At 45.2% G+C, this 20,486-nt stretch overlaps 1 protein-coding gene across 4 annotated transcripts in view; it reads right to left on the bottom strand.

The window, feature by feature from the left end:
• Positions 1-12,492, bottom strand: part of TGFA (transforming growth factor alpha) — a 130,982-nt gene extending 118,490 nt beyond the window's left edge. Inside the window, exon 1 of one of the 4 annotated variants that reach the window (XR_013441744.1) lies at positions 12,264-12,492. Coding sequence is in view for 2 of the 4 variants with exons in the window: in XM_078056430.1 (XP_077912556.1) it covers positions 11,695-11,851 (157 nt within the window). In the remaining 2 variants the exon portion in view is untranslated. Of the gene's footprint in view, positions 1-11,694; positions 11,928-12,263 lie in introns of those variants that run through there. The other 3 variants (XR_013441743.1, XM_078056430.1, XM_078056431.1) reach the window with 3 other exon arrangements.
• Positions 12,493-20,486: the final 7,994 nt, after the last annotated feature.

The following is a 20,486-nucleotide window of genomic DNA, read 5'->3' as shown; positions in this document are numbered from 1 at the left end:
CCGGGGCAATGACACGTTGCCAGCTCAAAAGAACAGTTCCCTATAGGATGAGCCTCAAATGAATGGAGCCGAACAAAACCTCCATAAATAGATTCAAGTATTCCTAAGAATGTATCAAGTGACAAAAGTAGGATTTGAAATCTGATTAGAGAACTGTTCAACAAATGGCATAGAGTAACTGGACCAATATTTCGCAAAAAGGCAAGTTAGAGTCTTTTTTTTTTTAATTTAATTTTTAAAGATTTTATTTATTCATTTGAGACACAGAGATACAGAGAGCGAGCGAGCATGAGCAGGAGGGGAGGCAGAGGGAGAGGGAGAGGGAGAAGCAGGCTCCCCGCTAAGCCAGGAGCCCGACATGGGGCTTGATCCCAGGACCCTGGAATCATGACCTGAGCCGAAGGCAGACGCTTAACCATCTGAGCCACCCAGGCGCCCCAGCCAGTTAGAGTCTTAGCTCACATCTTATACCAAAATACATTCCCAACGGATTGAAATTTAAATTTGAAAAGTAACAACATAAAAGTAGAAGGGGAAATGAGATATCAAAGAAGCACAGCAAATCCCTACTCCAAGTAGAAATCGTAAAGGAATTATGAACAGATTTTAAGTCCTTAAAAGTTAAAAACAAAAAGATACTCCTGTAAACCCAAACACAACACATATAAATTTAACCAGCAAAATGAAGGAAATATTTTCAATATATCTTTTTTCAAAAGATTTTATTTGAGAGAGCGAGTGAGCACAGAGCGTGTGAGAACACAAGTGAGGTGGGGGGCAATATTTTCAATATATCTTTTTTAAAAGAATTTTTATTTGAGCAAGAGAGCGAGTGCAGAGCATGTGAGAACACGAGTGGGAGGGAGGGGCAGAGGGAGAGGGAGAAGCAGGCTCCCCACTGAGCAAGGAGCCCAATGTGGGGCTCGATTCCAGGATCCTGGGATCATGACCTGAGCTGAAGGCAGACGCTTAACTGAGCCACCCAGGTGCCCCTCAATATATCTTTTTAAAAACTGTTTACAAATCAATAATTAAATAACCTATCCCAAACATGGTCTAATTCACAAGAAAATAAATTCAAATACTCAAACATGAAAAAGCATTCAATGTACCAAACTTTGGTTTTAACCAAACAAATACAAATTAAAATATGAGATACCATTTGGCCAACACAATGAACAGAATCTAGAAAATTATAACATTAATCATAGGCAAGTTTGCCAACAAACAGGCATTCACAACAGGTGGCAGAAGTCTGTACAGTTCTTCTGGAGGGCAGACTGTCAAAACATTAAGAGTTGAAAAAGTGTGTACCTTTTGACCTACTAGCCCATTTCGGGGGATTTAGCCATACAAAATAATGAAAAGATACTGGTAATGATTTAGCTGCAAGAATTTTCATGTCAGGTTTGAATATTGGAGTTTGAGACAATCTACATCTCTATCCACAAAGGATGGGTAAATAAACAATGATAGAGTTGTATAATGGAATGTGTTATAGTCACAAAAAAAAAAAAAAAAAGGATAGGTCAACAGATATACTTGGTATTTTTGCCACAGAAATATTTTCCCTACAGACTGTAAGTGAAAAACAGATTTAAAAATACCAAATGCCTTTTTGTTTGAAGGAAAAAAGTGAGTATATGACTATCTGTATCTATACAGAGAAAGAGATCTGGTCAGATACTTGCTAGTTAAACCTAGTAAGAGGAGGTCTCTGTTGAGTCAAATTTGGGGGTGCTTTTTGAATCTTCTGTTTGTAGATTCTGATTTCGATTTCACTTTGGAAAAGGAGTGAGTGGGATTTAACCAAGGCGAGCAGATAAGGTGTGTCTCCTGCATGGCCCACGACGGGAGGTGGCGACCAGAGCGTGAGCATGTTCTGTGAGCGCTAAGTGGCCTGCCCAAGAAGTGTGTTTGTTTTGGGGTTTTTCTTTGCGTGGCAGGGGAGTGGCTGATGAGGTTTAGAGAGAGTCCCGATCCAGAAGGATTCCCCATCTGTGTGACCTAGGAGTTTACCTCACCTCCCTAAATAATGCTCAGGCCCCAAGCTTGCTTTCATTCCAGTTCAGGGGCCTATGATTCATCCCCTGAAACACTAATTATAACACCCAAGGTCTGCTATGTGCAAAAAAACATCTGTCATTGTTTAAATTTGCTGGCAGGGAGTGTATACAGCATGCAAACCAGCCCGATGATATGCTCCTCCAATGCAAAAATAACAACCCAGGGACTGTTCCAAGGTGAGAAGTGTTCAAGCCCAGAGTTGCCAACTGAGCTTGGTGACCTAGAAGGTGAACAGGTTAGGCCCCTCCATAGTTTATAGGCCAGTTCCTCCTAGTCCCTGCCACAGTACAAGTTACAGGTCTTAGGCTTTTTCTTTCCACCACGAAAAGCACGTTCCGTTTGTTTTTGCCCTGCTGGTTCCCAAGGCCTGGCAGAGGGAGGGGGAGCAGAGTGTGTAATTGCAAACCTCTCATTTATCAGCTTCAGCCGCTTTTGTGTCACTACATGACGTGTACCATTTAGCCAGTTAATCTCCTGCACCTCTTGGAAGTACAGTAATTACCCAGAGAATGCCTCTGACCTGGCAAGAGATGACGAAAGAGCAGTGAAGGCACATCTATCCTTTACGTGCCCAGGAGAATTGTTTACTGACCTCATTCAAACTCAGATCAAAGGCCCTAAAGAACTCAAGCTGAAGATATGGTCTCTTTGTAAGAATCCCATATTTCCACCTAGAAGTGCTGATCTTAAACACACACACACACAAATCACTCCAAAGCAAATGAGCCAACAGCAGCAAAAATCTCCCACACGAGCACTGGCCGTCTTACTTCAAACACTCTCGTCGCATCTAATGGACACGATAGTGTATTTGGAGGTTTTTAAACTCTTTAAAGCTTAAGGAACCTAAAAATTAATTTTTTTTAGGTAGGAAGCTAGACATGCCGTGCATCATCCAAATCGGAAACGGCATTACCGTGGCAACTTCGGCACACGCAGTTAGGCAAATACACGAGTAACTTCCTGGGCTCCTGGGAACACTATTAAAATGAAGCCTTCACTTGAATTTGGTTTAAGGTTAAAAAGAAGGAGGGCGCCTGGGTGGCTCAGTCGTTAAGCGTCTGCCTTCGGCTCAGGTCATGATCCCAGGGTCCTGGGATCGAGCCCCACATCGAGCCCCACATCGAGCCCCACATCGGGCTCCCTGCTCAGCGGGAAGCCTGCTTCTCCCTCCCCCACTCCCCCTGCTTGTGTTCCCTCTCTCGCTGTGTCTCTCTGTCAAATAAATAAATAAAATCTTAAAAAAAACCCCACAATCATGATACTACAGTGGGGAAAAAAAAGGTTAAAAAGAAGGTGGTTGTTTTTTGGCTTTTTTTTTCAAAGTATTATCAAGAAAAACAAACTTGAAAATGTATTTTATTTTGGGGGCCTAGGTGCTTACTTATTTTCCTATTTGGTAAAGTCACATTAACCGGGGCCACAGATGCAAAAGAAAACTTTACGTTAAAAGGAGATTATTTATAAAATCCGTGCTAAAAATTTAGAAATCTGAATTGAATAGATCGTGAGGAAAATAATTACCAAAAATGACTCAAGCGGAGAAGAGCTTAATTAAACTGACCGCTAGCAATTTCTTCCAAGCCTTCACAGAGCCACTTACTTCCATGATATTTCAACTACTCAAGAGCATAAAACAGATGGAAGGCTTATAAAAGTTTTTATAAAGCTGATGTAATGCTGATATCAAACCCTAAAAAAGAAAACAAGGCCCCAAACACTTCAGAATGGATTGAACCTGGCAGTACGCAGAGAGAATAATACCACGGAGCCATGAGGGATTCATTCCGGAAATTTAAGGATGGCTTTAACATAATGAGTCGATCAAAGTCCTCAAAACATTTGAAAAAAAACAAAATCCACAAGTCATATTATCTCCCCCGCTTTAAAAAAGCAAAATGCCAAATCTTTTAGTATATGAAGAGTAGTACATTTTATTAACATGATAAAGTTTATTCATATAGATACACGTATCTACATTTTCGTGTATGTGTCTATATAAAGATATTCTCACGTATATATAACGACAAAGTCATCCTCGTACTTAACTGTTAAATGCTACAAACACTATCAGTAAGTCAAGAAAAATACAAGGATATCTATTGACTTTTTAAAAATGTTCTTGAAGTTCTGGCCAGCGCTATAAGAAAAATAAAAGATAAAAATATTAAAAGGAAGGAGGCAAAGCTATCACTATCCAAGATTACATGATCAGGGACCTGCAAACCTAGGAGAATATACTGAAGGACTATTAGAATTAACAAAACCCATTACAAAATAAACGTTTATTTTTAAAAAAGCTTTAAATACTAGCAATAACCAGTTATGATAGAGAGCAGTGGGAACTATCTAACTAACACACAAGCTCTGTGTCTTATTCTTGGCTGATTCTCCAGTACCTAGAAGCAGGCTCTGCACAGAATAGGTGCTCAATAAATATTCGCAGAATACATGAGTGAACAAATGCACAATAAGCGCAAAAATACAAAATAATAGAACCAAAATAAAATTACACAGATTCAAGTACCTATAAGAATTTAGCATGTGGGGGCGCCTGGGTGGCTCAGTCGTTAGCGTCTGCCTTGGGCTCAGGTCATGATCCCAGGGTCCTGGGATCGAGCCCTACATCGGGCTCCCTGCTCGGCAGGAAGCCTGCTTCTCCCTCTCCCGCTCCCCCTGCTGTGTTCCCTCTCTCGCTGTGTCTGTCAAATAGATAAATAAAATCTTAAAAAAAAAAAAAGAATTTAGCATGTGATAAAAATGGAATTTCAAGCCACAATAGACAGGATAGATTATTCCATAAATAGCAATTGAGACTATTAACTGGTTGGCTATTTTTTTTATGAAATGTGAGTTATACCTCACACCGTACACAAGAATAAATTCTAGGTACAATAGTTGAACATGATATAGGAGACTTAGGAGAAAAAAAATAAGTAAATATTTGCCTTATCTTAGGCCAGGGAAGGTTTTCCTAAATGTATAAACGAAGGTAGAAAGCTTAAGGGGGAAAGATTTATTTTTCTAGTTTCTGCTACATAAAAATAACCTGCGGTATGTCAAAAACACCATAAACAAAACAGTAAAAGACATACAATAAATGGGGGGGAATACTTGCAAAGTATTAATATCCTTTTTATATAAAGTGTTATAAAGCTCTAAGGATAATCAATCAATAAGAAAAAAATTGAAAAAGTTAAGATGCAAATAAGAGGACATGGCCAACGAACTGAATCATCCTAACAAATGTTAAATATGAAGATTGGGCTGAGGTCTTTTTTTCCCCAATCAACTTGGAAAGTGTTAAAACTAACTTCTAGTGTTAGGGAAGATTCAAGAAAGTGGCATTCATACACTGCTCGTGGGAGAAAAGGCCAATTGCTAGGAATTTATCCTAAAGATGTGCCAAACACTTACGCACAGAAGTGTCTGTTGTATCATTTATCTTGACTTTAGGCATTATAAATTTAATATAGGCTTGTTATAAAAAAGTTAACCAATTCAAACCAAGGCACTGTACTATACCTACGGTTCTATGCCTTTCTAAATTTAAGATATCATGAAACCTTTATTCTTTTAAATAGATACATAGTAAATCAATGTACTGTTATGTAAAAATAACTTATTTAAGGAATCTCCTTAAATAATTACAACAGTAGGTACTGACAACTTGTTACTGTTACAAACAAAATCAACAATCACCATCCTTTAAATTTTTTCTTTGCATATTTAGGCAAGTATTTATGTAGGATATATATCAAAAAGTGGAACTGATGACCCAAGTTATGCCCACTTAAAATTGATAGCTACTGCCATATTGACTTCCCAAAAAGTTGTATCAATTTATATTCCTAACAATAGTGTGTGGATTCTTCATAACGGTGAGAAACGGGGAAAATTTATATGGCCAAAAGGGTTTCAAAATAGGTTAAGTTATAGTAAATATAGTCAAGAGATTACTTGCCAGCCACTAAGAATGATGCAATGACACTAAGAATGAATGTTTAATAACACAAAAATATTATCAAGGTTAAGTTGCAAAAACAATTAAGTTAAATAGTGTGAGTCCATCAGAAATCATAGATGCTTTCAAGGAATATCTACGTATACATTCATCCATAGGCTGTATAACAAAATGTCAATCACGGTTATCATTGGGTGGTAGAAATACAGGTCACTGAAACATTTTTTCTCTTACGCTTTCCAGGATTTTCCAAATGGTCTAGAGGAAAAAAATGTTTTTGTAACCATTAAAAACACTAAATCCTAATCTTTTTAAAATAACAATTATTCTGAAGACTAACTGCATCTTTGTTGGAATTTATATGCAATCACCCTTCATTATCACAATGAAGAGTTTTTCTGTACAAATGAAAATTAACTATGTGGCCAAATGTTTGCCAACTGAGTCTCCACTTGGGAGAAACCAGGACGGGACACCCCAAGGGGGGTCATCAAGTGCTAAGTGGTCCCCTGAGGCTCCACCTGTTCTCTAGATAGGCCAAGGGCAGAGATGAAGACCTCGGATCTTTGCCTCCAAAGAACGCTCGAACTACTAGAGAGAACAAGCACCAACCAATATCAATCCAAGGCAGGACCTGGAGGGACCAGAACTCTACTGCTAAGGTTCCCAGCCAGAAAAGTTAACACATTCAAAGATTAAAACCAAAAAAGGCAAGGCATTAGCAGGCTGGTGTTCGGTGAGTTATACAAGCTTGTTACACAAAGCAGGTATATGTACATCCCTTCTTGAGGAAGTCCTTAACCATCTCTCCACAAGTACTTGAGAAATGCAAACACTAGGGTGGGGGAAGCTGAAAGCTTTTCAAGGTAAAGAAGGGGACACGAAAAAAGTAAAAGCAAAAATGCTGAGCACAGAATTCACTTGACTGGGGAAAGACTCCATGTAAAATTGTGTTTCCTCTGACTTAAGGGGAACACAAAAAAGGCACTAGCAAAGACATAAAATTCCATTTCAACAAACTTCCAACTTTTTCTAAGCCCAGGTGACTACTCTTTAAGTCATATTCAATACAACCAATTCATAATGTCTCAAAAGACTACCCAGATATATTTAATTTTTTAAAAAAAGATTTATGAGAGAGCACAAACATGTGTGAGTGGGGGGTGGGAAGGGAGGGGCAGAAGGAAAAGATCTCAAGCAGACCCCCCACTGAGCAAAGAGCCCAATCTTTCCACGTGGGGCTCCACCCCAGGACCCTGAGATCATGACCTGAGCTGAAATCAAGAGTCTGTCGCTTAACCAACTGAGCCACCCAGGTGCCCCAAGACTACCCAGATTTTTAGAGCTCATCTAAAGGGAATGTGCCTTGTACTTGAAGAGCTCCTAAGAGATGGGTCTGGTAGCCTGGATTTTAGGCTTTCCTGATTTTTATGAAAGATTTTTATACTTGACATTTCACAAGGAGGAAAAAAAAGCATAACAAAACCAGAAGTCACTGTAAAAGTACTCGAATTCTCTATCTAGATTCAATTTTTAAAAATATTTTATTTACTTAGAGAGTGAGAGAAAGTGAGTGGGAAGAGGGGCAGATGGAGAGAGAATCTCAAGCAGATTCTGCGCTGAGCACAGAGCCCAACGCAGGGCTCCATCTCATGACCCCGAGGATCTTCACCTGCACGTACCCAAATCTAGAGTTGGATGCTTAACCGACTGAGCCTCCCAGGTGCCCCTAGATGCAATCTTAACCGGGTTAGCCTTTAGCACAGAATTAAATTCATGCTTTAAATTGAGATGATGAAAAATAGTTGAGGGGCGCCTGGGTGGCTCAGTTGTTGGGCATCTGCCTTCGGCTCTGGTCGTGGTCCCAGGGTCCTGGGATCGAGCCCTGCATCGGGCTCCTTGCTCAGCTGGGAGCCTGCTTCTCCCTCTCAACGCCCCCTGCTTGTGTTCCCTCTCTGTCTCTCTGTCTCTGTCAAATAAAATCTTTAAAAAATAGTTGAAATGGCAGCAAAACAACGGTCAATTTTTGGCAACCCCCTAAAATAAGAAAGTGTGACATGCTTAGTGTTGGTCAGTCAGCTTAAGCCTAATAACAAAGGACCATCACATTTTCCAGGGGCAAAGAACAAGAACACTTATGACAATTAAGAGATCTCAGCAAGAGTTCTTGCTCTGCTCTGGTCAGCAAGACAGACTGCAGAAGCACCTTTAATAATGGCTCATAAATCCACAGCAGCATTCATAAATGTCAGAACAGACTTTAGATAAAATGCAACTGGCTAAGCCAGAAGCTTCCCTAACAGCAACTGGCTGAAGAGCGGCGGTTCTCCAAGTGTCCCTCTCTTCTCCTACCTACCAGTGGCATAAGCCACACCTGGACGCTTGTCAGACATGCAAACCCTCCCACCTCATGCAGGACAACCTGGTTTGCCAAGCCCTCCAGGTGGCTGGGATTTGAGGGCACTGCTGTGGAAGGTCCTACAGTGGTTTTACGCGTGAAACCAAGCACAAGATGCCCAATTCAGTGTGTCAGGCTTGTCCCGTTTTGGCTGACCCAAGCTCCACTTCCCATTGCCCATCCCTTTCAGTGGGCAGCCCAAAGAGTAGGACTTTGTTCAAGCACACTTTCAAAAGGCCCTTAGAGATAGGTCTAATGGAAAAGTCAGCTAGTTTTCCTATGTTACCATGGTAACAGGAAGCATCATTTACTCCTGTAAGAAAGGTCCCCTTTGCAGGGGACACGGAATATTTACAGAAAGATCTCTTTATCCTAGGAAACCAAGTTTTGGAAAAGCAAATATGGGAAACTTAGCCTCTAAGGCTTCCATATACACCTTTACAGCCCATGTTCTAAGTGAACTTTCCCTAATTATGGCTGCCAATAAGGAAAACATGTGTCCTGGGCAAACCTCCACTGTCTACTCTGAAAGACATTTCCATGTAATGGAGAAGAGGACTGTCTTCGTTCATGTCCCCTACTGGTCCCTCGGTCCCAAATCCACAGGGACAGGGACCAGCTTCATCTCTACCCATCCTTAATGACACTTAAGTGTCCTAGGATCCTTCTTTAGGCTACACTCAGTCCTACTGGGAGCTGCCATAAACATAATAATGTTTATTTCTAGATTTTAAAATCAATTTCATTTTGTGTGTAGTTCTTTATTTGTATAGTTTATAAATAGCTTCTGTATTTACCATCTCATCTGATTCTCATAACAACCTATGAGGGGGCTGCAGTTTTATTATTCCCACTAAAAAAACTGAAACTTAGTGGTGACTTCAATAAACTGACCATTGAATATTGAGGAAATACAAATGTTTTGCATCAAAAATTATAGAATTCATGATGTCCCCTCCCTCCAAATTCCAAATTTGCTTGAATTGGTATCTGCCAAATGAGACTCACTAAAATCGTTAAGTAGGTTTCTAGGTTAGGTGGTATTTCCTGGCTTAGGAAGGGTGGAGAGCTGAAAGGTAAGACAGACAAACTCTCCCAACTACAGAATGGACAGAACCTGCTAGGACATCTGGAATTCTATGGGGTTCAAAGTTACAACAATGATGATGGCACTAAGATTTTTTCAACTCTTACTACACGACAGGCGCCATTCTATGTTCATTAAATATATTTAACCACCCTATTAACAGCACCATTCTACAGATGAGAAAAACAAGGCACAGAAAAGCTAAGTAACTTGCCCGAGATCACACATCTTGCTCCCTGCTCACAGAGGAGGATGTGGGACTGGAGGTGCCAAGCCCCTGTGAGGTGTGCCTGGCCAATGATGGAAATATGACATGGAGGGCAGCCACCACAGGAACCTGGATGATGTTTCCAGTGTTGCCATTTAAGCAACAGTCTCCGCATGCTCTCCGCCAAAACATCAATCAACACTCAGGTTCCAAGTAATCAGGAGCATCAGCTGAAATTCCAAACAACCCGTTCCTTTTCAGACTGTTCCTACAAAGGCTGGGAAGGAGGGGAGAGATCTTGATTTTCTAGATTTGCTGATTTGCCTGGAACTGCCTTCAACTAATTTAAGAAAAATTAGAGAGGAAAGCAGCACTGGAGGAGATGTGCAAATTAAAGATGCATGTGGCACTGATGAGTGCTAGTTAGTAATCTAGCAGAAAGTGAGGTGGGAGGCAGAAGTTGTAGTCAATGATCAGAGCGAATGGCTTTTTTTTTTTAAGAAACAAAAAACTGGTATTCCTGCCTTCTTTTCTTCTGCTTTTTTCCAACTGCTTATATTTTGGAATTTTATGAGCCAGTTTTTACATATTGATCAATCTTTCTAGGTTTATACATTTTTTCTCAAGGAAGGAAACAAGGATCAGGCTCAACTCTTAGGCAAAAAGGAAAAATAACATGATGAGTGCAAGCAGTCTTCATGGGCAAGGGTAGTATGATGGGGGGCAGGGCAACTTTCAAAGGTGCCCTCAAATTTGCACACCTTCATCATTTCCTGCCTCCAATTTTCATCAAATAACCTAAGACCACCTTGAGATCCTAGGAGTCCACCGGAAAACCCAATTTAACAAGTTTTGAGGTAGTCCATATAATCTCTCCTTCAAGAAAAGTCCCAAAACTGGCAAAGGGGACTATAGTGACCACAGCTGGGTGACATTTCAAACCCTCAATCCTCCCACACTCTAATAATCCTGACCCAACTGCTTACTAACTGTGGGCCTTGAGCGCTTCCTTTTCTTCCTCTGTAAAATGGGTATAATACCTTCTTCGTCAGGTTGGCGTGAAGAATAAATGAATCCATGGAAACCACTTAGAACAGTGCCTGGCACGGAGTAAGTGTTCAAATAGCATTAGCTATTATGACTGTTACTACTAGAATTTGCAAAACACACTACAAAGGCACGCGCAAATAGGAGGCTTCTGAGGTATCGGTCATGTTTTGCGGCTTTAAAAAAAATCGAAAATCGGAACAACCGTCAATACAAAAAACGTTAAAAGGGTTCTGGAAAAAGGGAGGGGGGGAAGCCGCCCAGAATCATGCCACCTGTTGGTGAGTTTCAGGTGAGGGTACAGCTCAGAGCACTGGGTTCCACTACTGCCCCCGTTTCCCCCGTTCTCGATCAGCGTTTCATGCGCAGGATCACAGGCGGCTCCGTGTGCCCCCTGAAACTGAACACGAACTGGGTGAGGCTGTGGCTCTGGGCATTCTGGGGACGGGGGGGGGGTTCCATAGCTCTTCTCAGGCTCCAATAAATTCTCCAGGTAGGAGCAACTTGCTTTACAGGGGTAAACTCAGGGGATATCGACTGAGGAATTCATTTCACGGAAGCTGCACCAATAAACCTGGACACCTGGGCTGTCAGGCGCCTATCTCAACACCACAGAGGCCGGGCGCTGAGAGGGGCGAGAGCCGGGCGGCCCGCGCACGGCGCTGCACCCCTTACCACTTACACGCAGACCTGTGAACTTCACCGCGGAAAAACTCAAGGGCTTCACAGACGAGACCCAGGTTTGCCGGGTTTAACTTCCCCTCCCTTCCCCCATCTCTCGTTCCCTTCCAAGAACAAACTCAAAGGAAACTGGCAACGCTCCGTCTAGGGTTTCACTCCTGCCCTCGGCTGACACTTCAACCACTTCTCCCAGGGAAGTTAATTAAAAGAACAATTAATCCGCACAAAAACCCAAAACATACCCCAAAGCTCGAGAGCTCCTAAAGTTAGAAGACCGAGGGCGCCTCTGCTGATTGTGACCATCTGCCCGTCACTGGAGCTCAGGGCTAGGCAGGGGGTACGACAGGGAAGCAGGCAAGGTCCCGCCGTAGGGTCTGACGCCGGCCGCCCTCTCCGCATCTACGCTCACCGCCGCCCGTGTAGACGGGCTTGGTTGGAGACAGCCAGGTATATGCAGGTAGGTGTGAGCAAGTGTAAGAACACACAGCCGCGGCGGATTAAAGTTCAAGCCCGTTCACACACCGCTTCCCCTTCCCCTGCCGGCGTTCTCACGCACGGCCAGGGCAGCCACTCCCTGGGGAAAGCCTGGGCGCTCGACGGTCCCCCTCTTCGGAATGGGCTCCCCAAATCCTTAGGAAGCCCTCGTGACTCCCCTTGCCCCCCAGCCTCCAATCCCTGAAAAGCATGAGCCTCCCTTGACTCTCCCAGGCGGGCGCAGAAAACCCCCGGGAAGAGAAATGGAGGGGCCAGGGGAAAGCGGGGTGTCGCCGAGGGCAGGTGGCTCGGGGCGCGCAGCAGGCAGCGTACATACCCAGCGCGAACAAGGCGAGCCGTCCAGCCGAGGGGACCATCTTTCGGGCGGCGGGCAGCAGGCGCTCCAGCCTCCTGCCCTACCTGCGGTGCCCGAGTGGCGAAGCGGCGCCGCGCTGCGGGGGAAAAAGGCGCCGGCGAGGCAAGGCCAGCCCCCGGCGCGGGCGGGCGGAGGCAGGACCGAGCGCTCTCTGCTGCGCTCACCCTGCTGCGCGGCCGGCCGGGCGGAAATGGGAAGGCGGTTACCGTCACCTCTCCGCCACTCGGCGACCGGGCCACGCCGGACCACCCTCCCGCCCGGGTGGGGGTGCCCCCCTACGGCCACAGGGGGTGGGGGTGTGGGGCTGGGGGCGGGGACGCCGCGCGCACCATGCAGGGCGCGGGCGGCGGGCGGGGCGGGGCGAGCGGGGATTCTCGGAGCCCCGCCGCGCGAGCCCGGCACCCCGGCGGACGCGAAGGCAGGAAGCGCCCGACTTCAGACACCACCCTCAGACTAGCCGCGCGGTGCGGCCGCCGCGGAGCTCGAGCGTCCGGGCGCGGTGGTCGCTTCCAGGCTCGGCGCGGGGGATCGGAGCCGCGCGGGCGTCTGGCACCTGCGCGGACGGCCGCTGCTGGGGGTGGGGGGGGCTCTCCCGGCAGGGGACTGGGGACGCGGCCCGGAACGGGACCGGCGAGCTTCGTCCGCCGCCTGCCAACACTTGGTCCAAGGAGAGGGCTCCTCAGAATCAAGAGAAGAATTTGTTAAACCAGGTTTCCCACCCGCACCCCTATCCCGGTAGAGAATTCTCGATTCTAGTGATGCCGGCCTCCAGGGCACATTGTTAAGATCAGCGGGCTTTCGTTTATCTGGCCTGGGATTAATAATGAAGATGGGTCTCTAAGGGTACCTGGTTATCCACCATTAGTACCACCCCAGTCCACCCCACCCCACCCCGCCACAGGCAGCTGGGGCCAAGAATAGGGTAGCATGCAATAAGGGGGCCAAAGAGAGGGATGTATGGGCTGGAACCATCTAGGTGGCTCTTTCAGGATTTGTGGCTTGGAGCTGGTCCCTGGTGCTGGAATTAGGGCAAGTGGAGGGGACAGAGGGAAGACATTCTGGGTAGAGAATGGAGGACCCATAGGTTTCTTGGGGACCATCCCAAAGTTCCCTGAGGATGGTCCGTAGGGGACAGTATGCCCCCAAGAAGCAGTGACCCATCTTATTTTCCAGATGCCCCAAGCTGAGGGACTAAATCTCTTCTCTTGACCCCTCCAGCCTGCTTAGGGTAGACCCACTTTCCTTGGGTGGGTGGGCTGCGGGGGGGGGGGGGGGGGCGGGGGGCGGGGGGGAATCTCTTGCTGCTTTCTTGGCCTAAAACTCAAGACTCTCAGGGTTGACTTTTGTTAAGTTTGTTTCCTATGAGCAGAGGGGCCTAGTTTGGAAAAGGAGGCATCAGGCCATTGGCCTCAACATTTGGCAGGAAACACCAGTGTAGAAAGGGATTTTGAAAATAGCCTAAATTTACTTTGAGAAACCATTCCTTTCAATACATTTGTAAGAGGATACTTTGCTGTTCTTTCAACCCTTAATAATCTGCAGTGATGGTTGTGTGGTAAGTCCTGGAGTACAGCTTTTCCTGTGTCCACACCATGCCTGCACAGGGTAAACACACACACACTCTTTAGTAAGTGATCCCTGACTCCCTTCAGTGCCCACCTCCTTCAGGCTGGTGTTGACCTGTTCTGGTGGCTCTTCTGTCTCCGTCCTAGACTAGCCTGCCTTGGTTACAGGAGGGAAGAAATCAGTTTTCAATGCCCTATCTCCTGTTCTCCAGGACCCCCGGGTAGGACTGGAGAGTGGACCTGTCACCTTGTTCCCCGCTAGGGTGCACACATCAAGTTCACTAAGGCTGAGAGCTAGCTGCCCAGTCTGGCAAGAGTCAGGTTCAGCAGTCTCCTCTGCCCCCTGCCCACACACAAAGTCGTGGGTGGGGGGAAGTAGCAGCAGAATCAAACCAATGAGCTTGTCCCCTTCAGGACTGTAAAATCTTTTTAATCAAGAGATAATTTGATATCTTGTAAACTAAAGAGTACTCCAATCAAAGTACATCTCATGCTTTGAAATCCTTAATTCTCCGCCAACATGTTCAAGAGCCCATCCACATCTACGGTTTTATAAACCTTCCAACTCATTTGTGTCAAACAGATAATCAGCCTTTTCTTACAAAACATTTACAACATTTTTTTGTAAACTGAATTGAGATCATTTTTGAACATTTATTTATAGAGCTGGGAGGAAACCTCATATCCTAAAATGCGAACATTCTGCCTTGAGCATCTTCTATGTCTCATTCAATCCTCATAACAACCTTATGAGATAGATTCCATCTTCCTGTTATTTGAAAATAATTGAGACCTAGAGAATTTAGTAAATACCCAGAGTCACAAAGCCTGCAAGTGGCAGAGCCTGATTCTGAAAGCACAACGAGCTGGTTCCCAGGCTGATGTGTTGGCTTCTCTGCCAAGCTGCCTCAGTTTCCACATTTTTAATAAGGATAATACTGAACTCATAGGGTTGATGTGAGGACTAGATGCAAAAATCTATCTGCATGCTTAGCACAGTATTTGTTATCAAAACTTAAAGCTATTGTTGAGAGAAAATCTCTCTCGGTGGACATACCTTGCCCCTCTCTCAATTTCCTAGCATTATCCTTATTTTATCATTTCCCTACCACTTCCTTTGCTCACGCCTGCCATGTGTGTGTATGTGGTGAGTGTCTCTTCCTATGGGGATAGTTTCACAGGTTCCTCAGGAGCTATGAATTTGGTTTTTCAGCCTGTGGTGTAAGAGCAACGAGGGGGGAAAATTACAGGATGTGATTTAAAGTCAAGAAATCATTTTTTCCTAAAGAATGGTGTGATGTTTTGGTATTTTAGCAGTATGGAATACGTTGCTCTCTGAGCTGTGTGAAGTTCTAGCATTCTTCGCCTATAGACTTGGCAGCTGTCTTGACAGGCCACCGAAGGTCCTGTTTCTGTGTGCATGTGGTGCCTGATGAGCATGTGGCCTTCCCACTACGAATATGCCTGGGCTGCCTTTGCACACACTTGCTTCAGCTGGCCTTGAGCTCCAGGACAGTCCCTTCTGTCCTAAGCCAATGACAGCCCTTCCTCCCTGCAAACAAGAGAACTATGTTATGCTCTACTCAGCGGCTGGTAAAATGCCCCTGTCAGTTTTCCCTTTCCTTTCTTCTACATACTTATTACAGAGCATATGTTTAAAGAGTCCCTTTCTTCACTGTAATCAGCCTCCCCCTCTTTCCTGATTCATCTGGGAAGTGATTGTGGGCCCACAAGCACCAGAGTCTTCCCTGAATGATTCAAGCCAGCTGAGCTTACTGTTGAGCTTGGCAATCACCCAAGATATTAGTGAGTAAATGGCCTGGACATTCTTAGGGAGGAAGTACAGCTATGGGCCACAGCACTGACGGGATTGCAATTCCTGCAGACAAGCTTCCAGAGCAATGACCAGAGCTGGCTTCAGGGGGCTGTGGGACCTTCCTTGGTGGCAGCAGTGGACAGAGGCTCAGAGCGAAACCAGGAAAGGGTGCCTGACCCAAAAGGATGGCAAAGGTCAGATATCATGTGTGTATGAGAGAGAGAGAGAGAGAGAGGTTTTATAAAGAACTCTGGAGAACTGTGTTTAGACAGAGTGAGGAGATTTTACTGTGTCAAGGGATTTAGGAACAGAAATCTAATCCAAGGTAAGGTATTGTCCGAGTATCAGCCCCCTCTGCAACCTCAGCTGTTAGTATATTCCTTACCTCTAGTCAGAAGAAAAATAGGAAACCTTGTGCTGAGTCCATTTTTACAGTTTTCATCAGCATAATGGGCAGGGTATGAATCCATGAGAGGCATTTGCTTTGTCCCTCAGCTACCTGGGTGATTTTCATGGCCAATGCTGTCCGAAGACTGGTTTGACCTTCTGCTTAATGTCTTTCATGCCCCCCAACCCCACCCCAGGTCTCCAGTCTACCAGTAGTAGAAGTCTGGAGGTTGATGGTTCCATCAGTGGTCCAAGCAGTTCCAAGACATCAAGGCACTGGTCAGTGTCTAAGACTCGGAGTAGCCCGCTGGCTGTTACGACTAAAGACATCATTTCTCATGCAGCCTGTGAACTGTCTAGATGATCAGGATGCAGTAGAGGTACCCAGAAGATTCAGCCCAGCTGATGTCAAACCATCCCATCAAGCACGCTTGGAGGCAGAAGAACTATGCCTTTAATCCTGTCTTTGGTGCTGTCCCCCTAGCAGCCATACCTTTCCGAGAAGATTGCCCCCAGAATTCTTAGGAGTGTGGAGGGGAAGGTCTGAAATCAAATGCCTAGAAATCTTTAGGCAAGTAAAACTAACAATGTTGGAGGAAATAGGGTAGTGATGATCCAGGTAGACAACAGGGAGCCAGGGAAAAGAAAACAGAAGGAACTGAGGAAGGAGGAATCAAAGGAAGAGAGTTACAAAGGAGACTTAGGATTTGTTTTTCAATGATGGCTCAAGCTGCCTGATAAACTCAAGAAATTCTCCCCAAGCTCAGAGTAAAAGGATACAAGAAATTATGAGAGAGAAGATTTGAGAGCAAGAAAGACAAAACCAAGACATTAGAAATCTTTTTCATAGGGTGTCCAGCAAGGGAACATAGAGCTGATAGTGGAGAACCAGTTCTCGTACCCCGGATGGGAGGGGTTAGTGATTACAGGAGGGGCTAAACCTCCCATAGGTCTGTAAGGTGGAGGGGACTTTGTCTAAAGAGCCTACGAAAGGTGCAAGGAAAGACTTCCATTCTGTGACATTTAAACCCTCACATTGAACTTCTCATCCTGCCTTTCTTCCCAACTCCCATTGAAACAGCCAAAGGAAAATAATGATAGGGGAAAATCTGTCATTGTTCAGAACTGAACCAGGATTACACCCACATACCAGACATTTCAACGAATTTCTATGAGACTTAATGCAGATGAAACAAGTTTAAGAGAAGGGTTTGACAACCTTCAATTCCCCTCACAGACAAGAACTGCCTCTCCAGGGAGGGACCCCCACCAGAACCAAGTAATGTTCCCAAAGTTGGCTGTGACAAGGGCTGTGGACAAAATTGACCCCAGCAAAGTTGGGAGGGGCAATCCCCTTCCTCTTGAAGCATCCAGAAAGGGCCCAGGTACGGGGGTGCACCCAGGGCAGGGGGCCCACTGGGGGGCTCACATTTGATGCCTGGCACAGAGAGAACATTGCCAAGGGGGCAGTGGTGAGGACAGCCAAAGTGGCTCCCAGTTAGCTTGATGTGGTTACAGGCAGGGGAAAGAAATGCTTTAATATGAAGGCGAAACTGCTCTTTTGAAAGTCTCCACAGACAACTGGCTCTTAATTGTTTTCTTTCATCCATTCATTCCATGACAAGCCTGTTATGTTCCAGGCACTGAGTTAGGCACTCGGGACTCAACAATGGCCAAGTAAAGTGTTCTCTACTTTGTGAAGCCACTCAGAAGAATTCAGCTTACCTCAGGAAAAAAAAATTATCTTTGTATGTGCTACATAGATGCCAAAGACAACAAAAGAATATGCATGGGATTTTGAGGCAGAAATGATTGTGACACAAATTTCTGTTTCTCACCAAGGTATCTTAGACAAACAGCTCTAAAAACATAAACCATTCAGACACCACCCAACTGAGGAAAAAAAAATGACTCCACAGAAAGTGTTCCAACAAAGCAAATAAACTCAATAATGCAAGAGAAATGGTATAAAAGAAATGGCAGTGAATGATGAAAGCAGAACCTAACGAAGCTAATGCCTGATTTTTAATTAAATTAAATTAAATTAAATTAAATTAATTTAAATTTTAATACATTGTGGCATGCAGTGTTGGATACTGGGAGGATGCACATTTTCTTTCCCTTCCTACTAACAGAATCCCAATTTTGTGTGATTGACAACGTGCCCTGACGCAGAGGATGAAGCAAGATAATTCATTGCCCATTGTTGATGTTTGGCCTAGGGCTGGGTACATGACTGAGATCTGACCAACGAAATGTCAGGGATGGGGTCCCTGAGTGGCTCAGTCAGTTAAGTGCCCGACTCTGGATTTCGGCTCAGGTCATGATCTCAGGGTCATGAGATCAAGCCCCATGTCGGGCTCTGTGGTAGGCGTGGATCCTGCTTAAGATTCTCTCTCCCTCTCACTCTGCCCCTCCCCCCCCCAAAAAGAAATGTCAGGGAAAATCTCTTGTCAGGCTTCTTAGGGAGGAATTGCTTCGTGATAAATACAGGCAGTGAGGTGCCCTGACCTCTCTTCCTGCCTTGAAGATGGTTGTTTAGGGATGAAGTATCTTGAGTATGACAAATATCTTGTGACCACAAGGAGAAGGCCAAGAGAATCTCCGAGATGCCCACATAGCACCTTGACATGTAAGAGCTGCTGAACCAACCTGGACCTGCCTCCCTTCTCCCTCCTTTCTATACCGTATAATTAAATGCCCTTAATGTCTGAGCCACTGTTATGGAGTCTCATATATGAAGTTGAAGGTATGGCTGGAAATTTAACAAAACTATTGAAGATAATTCTTTTTTTAAAAAAAAAGATTTATTTATTGGGGGGGGGCAGAGAGTCTCAAGCAGACTCCACGCTGAGCTCAATGCAGGGCTTGATCTCACGACCCTGAGATCATGACCTGAGCCAAAATCAAGAGTCGGAGGCTCAACCAACTGTACCACCCAGGCACCCCACAAAGATAATTCTTGAAAGAAAACATACATGCATTGGTTAGGAGTTGGGATTAAGTCATAATAATTATCTAAATCTAAAGGCCCAGTTACTATAGAAACTGAGGGGGCGAGAGGGTTTCTCTTTTCCTGTCGCGGTAGAGATGATCACGGGGTCGGGAGAGATGAGGTTTGAACACCAACTGTTTGCGCCACTGCACCAGCAGCAGAAGGAATCGGGCCCCATCCCTCCCTCGGGACACAGGGCCTCAGTGTGTGCTGGGTCTGTGATGGGCCCATACCATGCTCCCTGAACAAGGGCCCTGTGTCTGCCACCATCCGACACAAAGGACAGAGGTCCCCTGTTTACTTTAGATTAGAAACGTTCAAATGCAGGACAGCAAAAACATTTGAGTTTTCCCTCTTTTCAGTTTCTTACAAAAAAACAAATTGTAGTGAATTGGGGACTTTTTGACATCTTCCCTGAATAAAAATCAATCAGACTAGATTGCTGAGGGAGTCTTAAAGAGCTTCCCTTGTTTGTTTGTTTGTTTGTTTGTTTTAGATTTATGGCTTAAAAGCTAAGAAGTAGCAGTGACTGACTAGGCCCCTGAATCGTCCATTCATTTCCCAGGAAATGGGGCATTCCCAGTACCTTGGTCAGCTGGAACAAGTGCCCTTTGACCTTTTGCAACAAGCCCATTCTAGGCTGGAAGCACCCACAGATTCATGGCCACGCCTTGTCTTTCCTCCCTTCCGCCTAACCTCCCACACATTGCAACACTATTTTCCTTTCAGATACTCATTCAAATCCCCATCTCTTAGAAAATGAGACCCACAAAAGGATAGAAGTTTTATCAGGCAAAAGAGTCTTTCGATCATAAAAGTTAAGGTGGTCCTAACTCAAAAGACCGTCTGAGACTCCAGGGAATTCTTGAAGGCCACGGTGACATGGTCCGAATTTCGTGGACTTTCGAAGTTTCTGGGTTCAGATCCCCGCTCCGGCACTAATGAGCCAGAGACAGCTTTCTGAACTTCTCTACTTGTCAATTTTCTTGCCTGTAAGATGGGGGTAATCATAACACTCAGCACAGAGAGTCCTCGGTGGAGATGACATGAGTGGTGTGTGTGATGGGTGTACTCAGAGCGTGAGGCCTGGAACCACTCCATGCACGGTGGGTGACTGAGGTGACCTGCAACTGTTGTCACCTCGTAGGGGACGGGCACTTGCCACGTTCGCCTAGTTTGGGAAGATGGGGCTCAACCGGTGCACGCGGAGCCCCGGCAAAGCACAGCGTGAAGGGACAGTGGCGTTCTGCCTGATGCCGCCTTGTTCTGGAGTAGCTACCATCATATCCGGACCAGTCCGAGGGGCTGGACGGAGAACCCTGGTGGAGGCGCTTTTGCACACTCCACACCGGACCCTGCCCTCAGAGTCTGACGTCCTCTTCCAGCAGCGTGAGATGGAGAAGGGCCACCTGCGATGAGAG

Source organism: Halichoerus grypus, chromosome 10 (genome assembly GCF_964656455.1).
Source record: "Halichoerus grypus chromosome 10, mHalGry1.hap1.1, whole genome shotgun sequence".
Classification (NCBI taxonomy): Eukaryota; Metazoa; Chordata; class Mammalia; order Carnivora; family Phocidae; genus Halichoerus; species Halichoerus grypus.
This window is presented reverse-complemented; position numbering and strand designations above follow the sequence as displayed.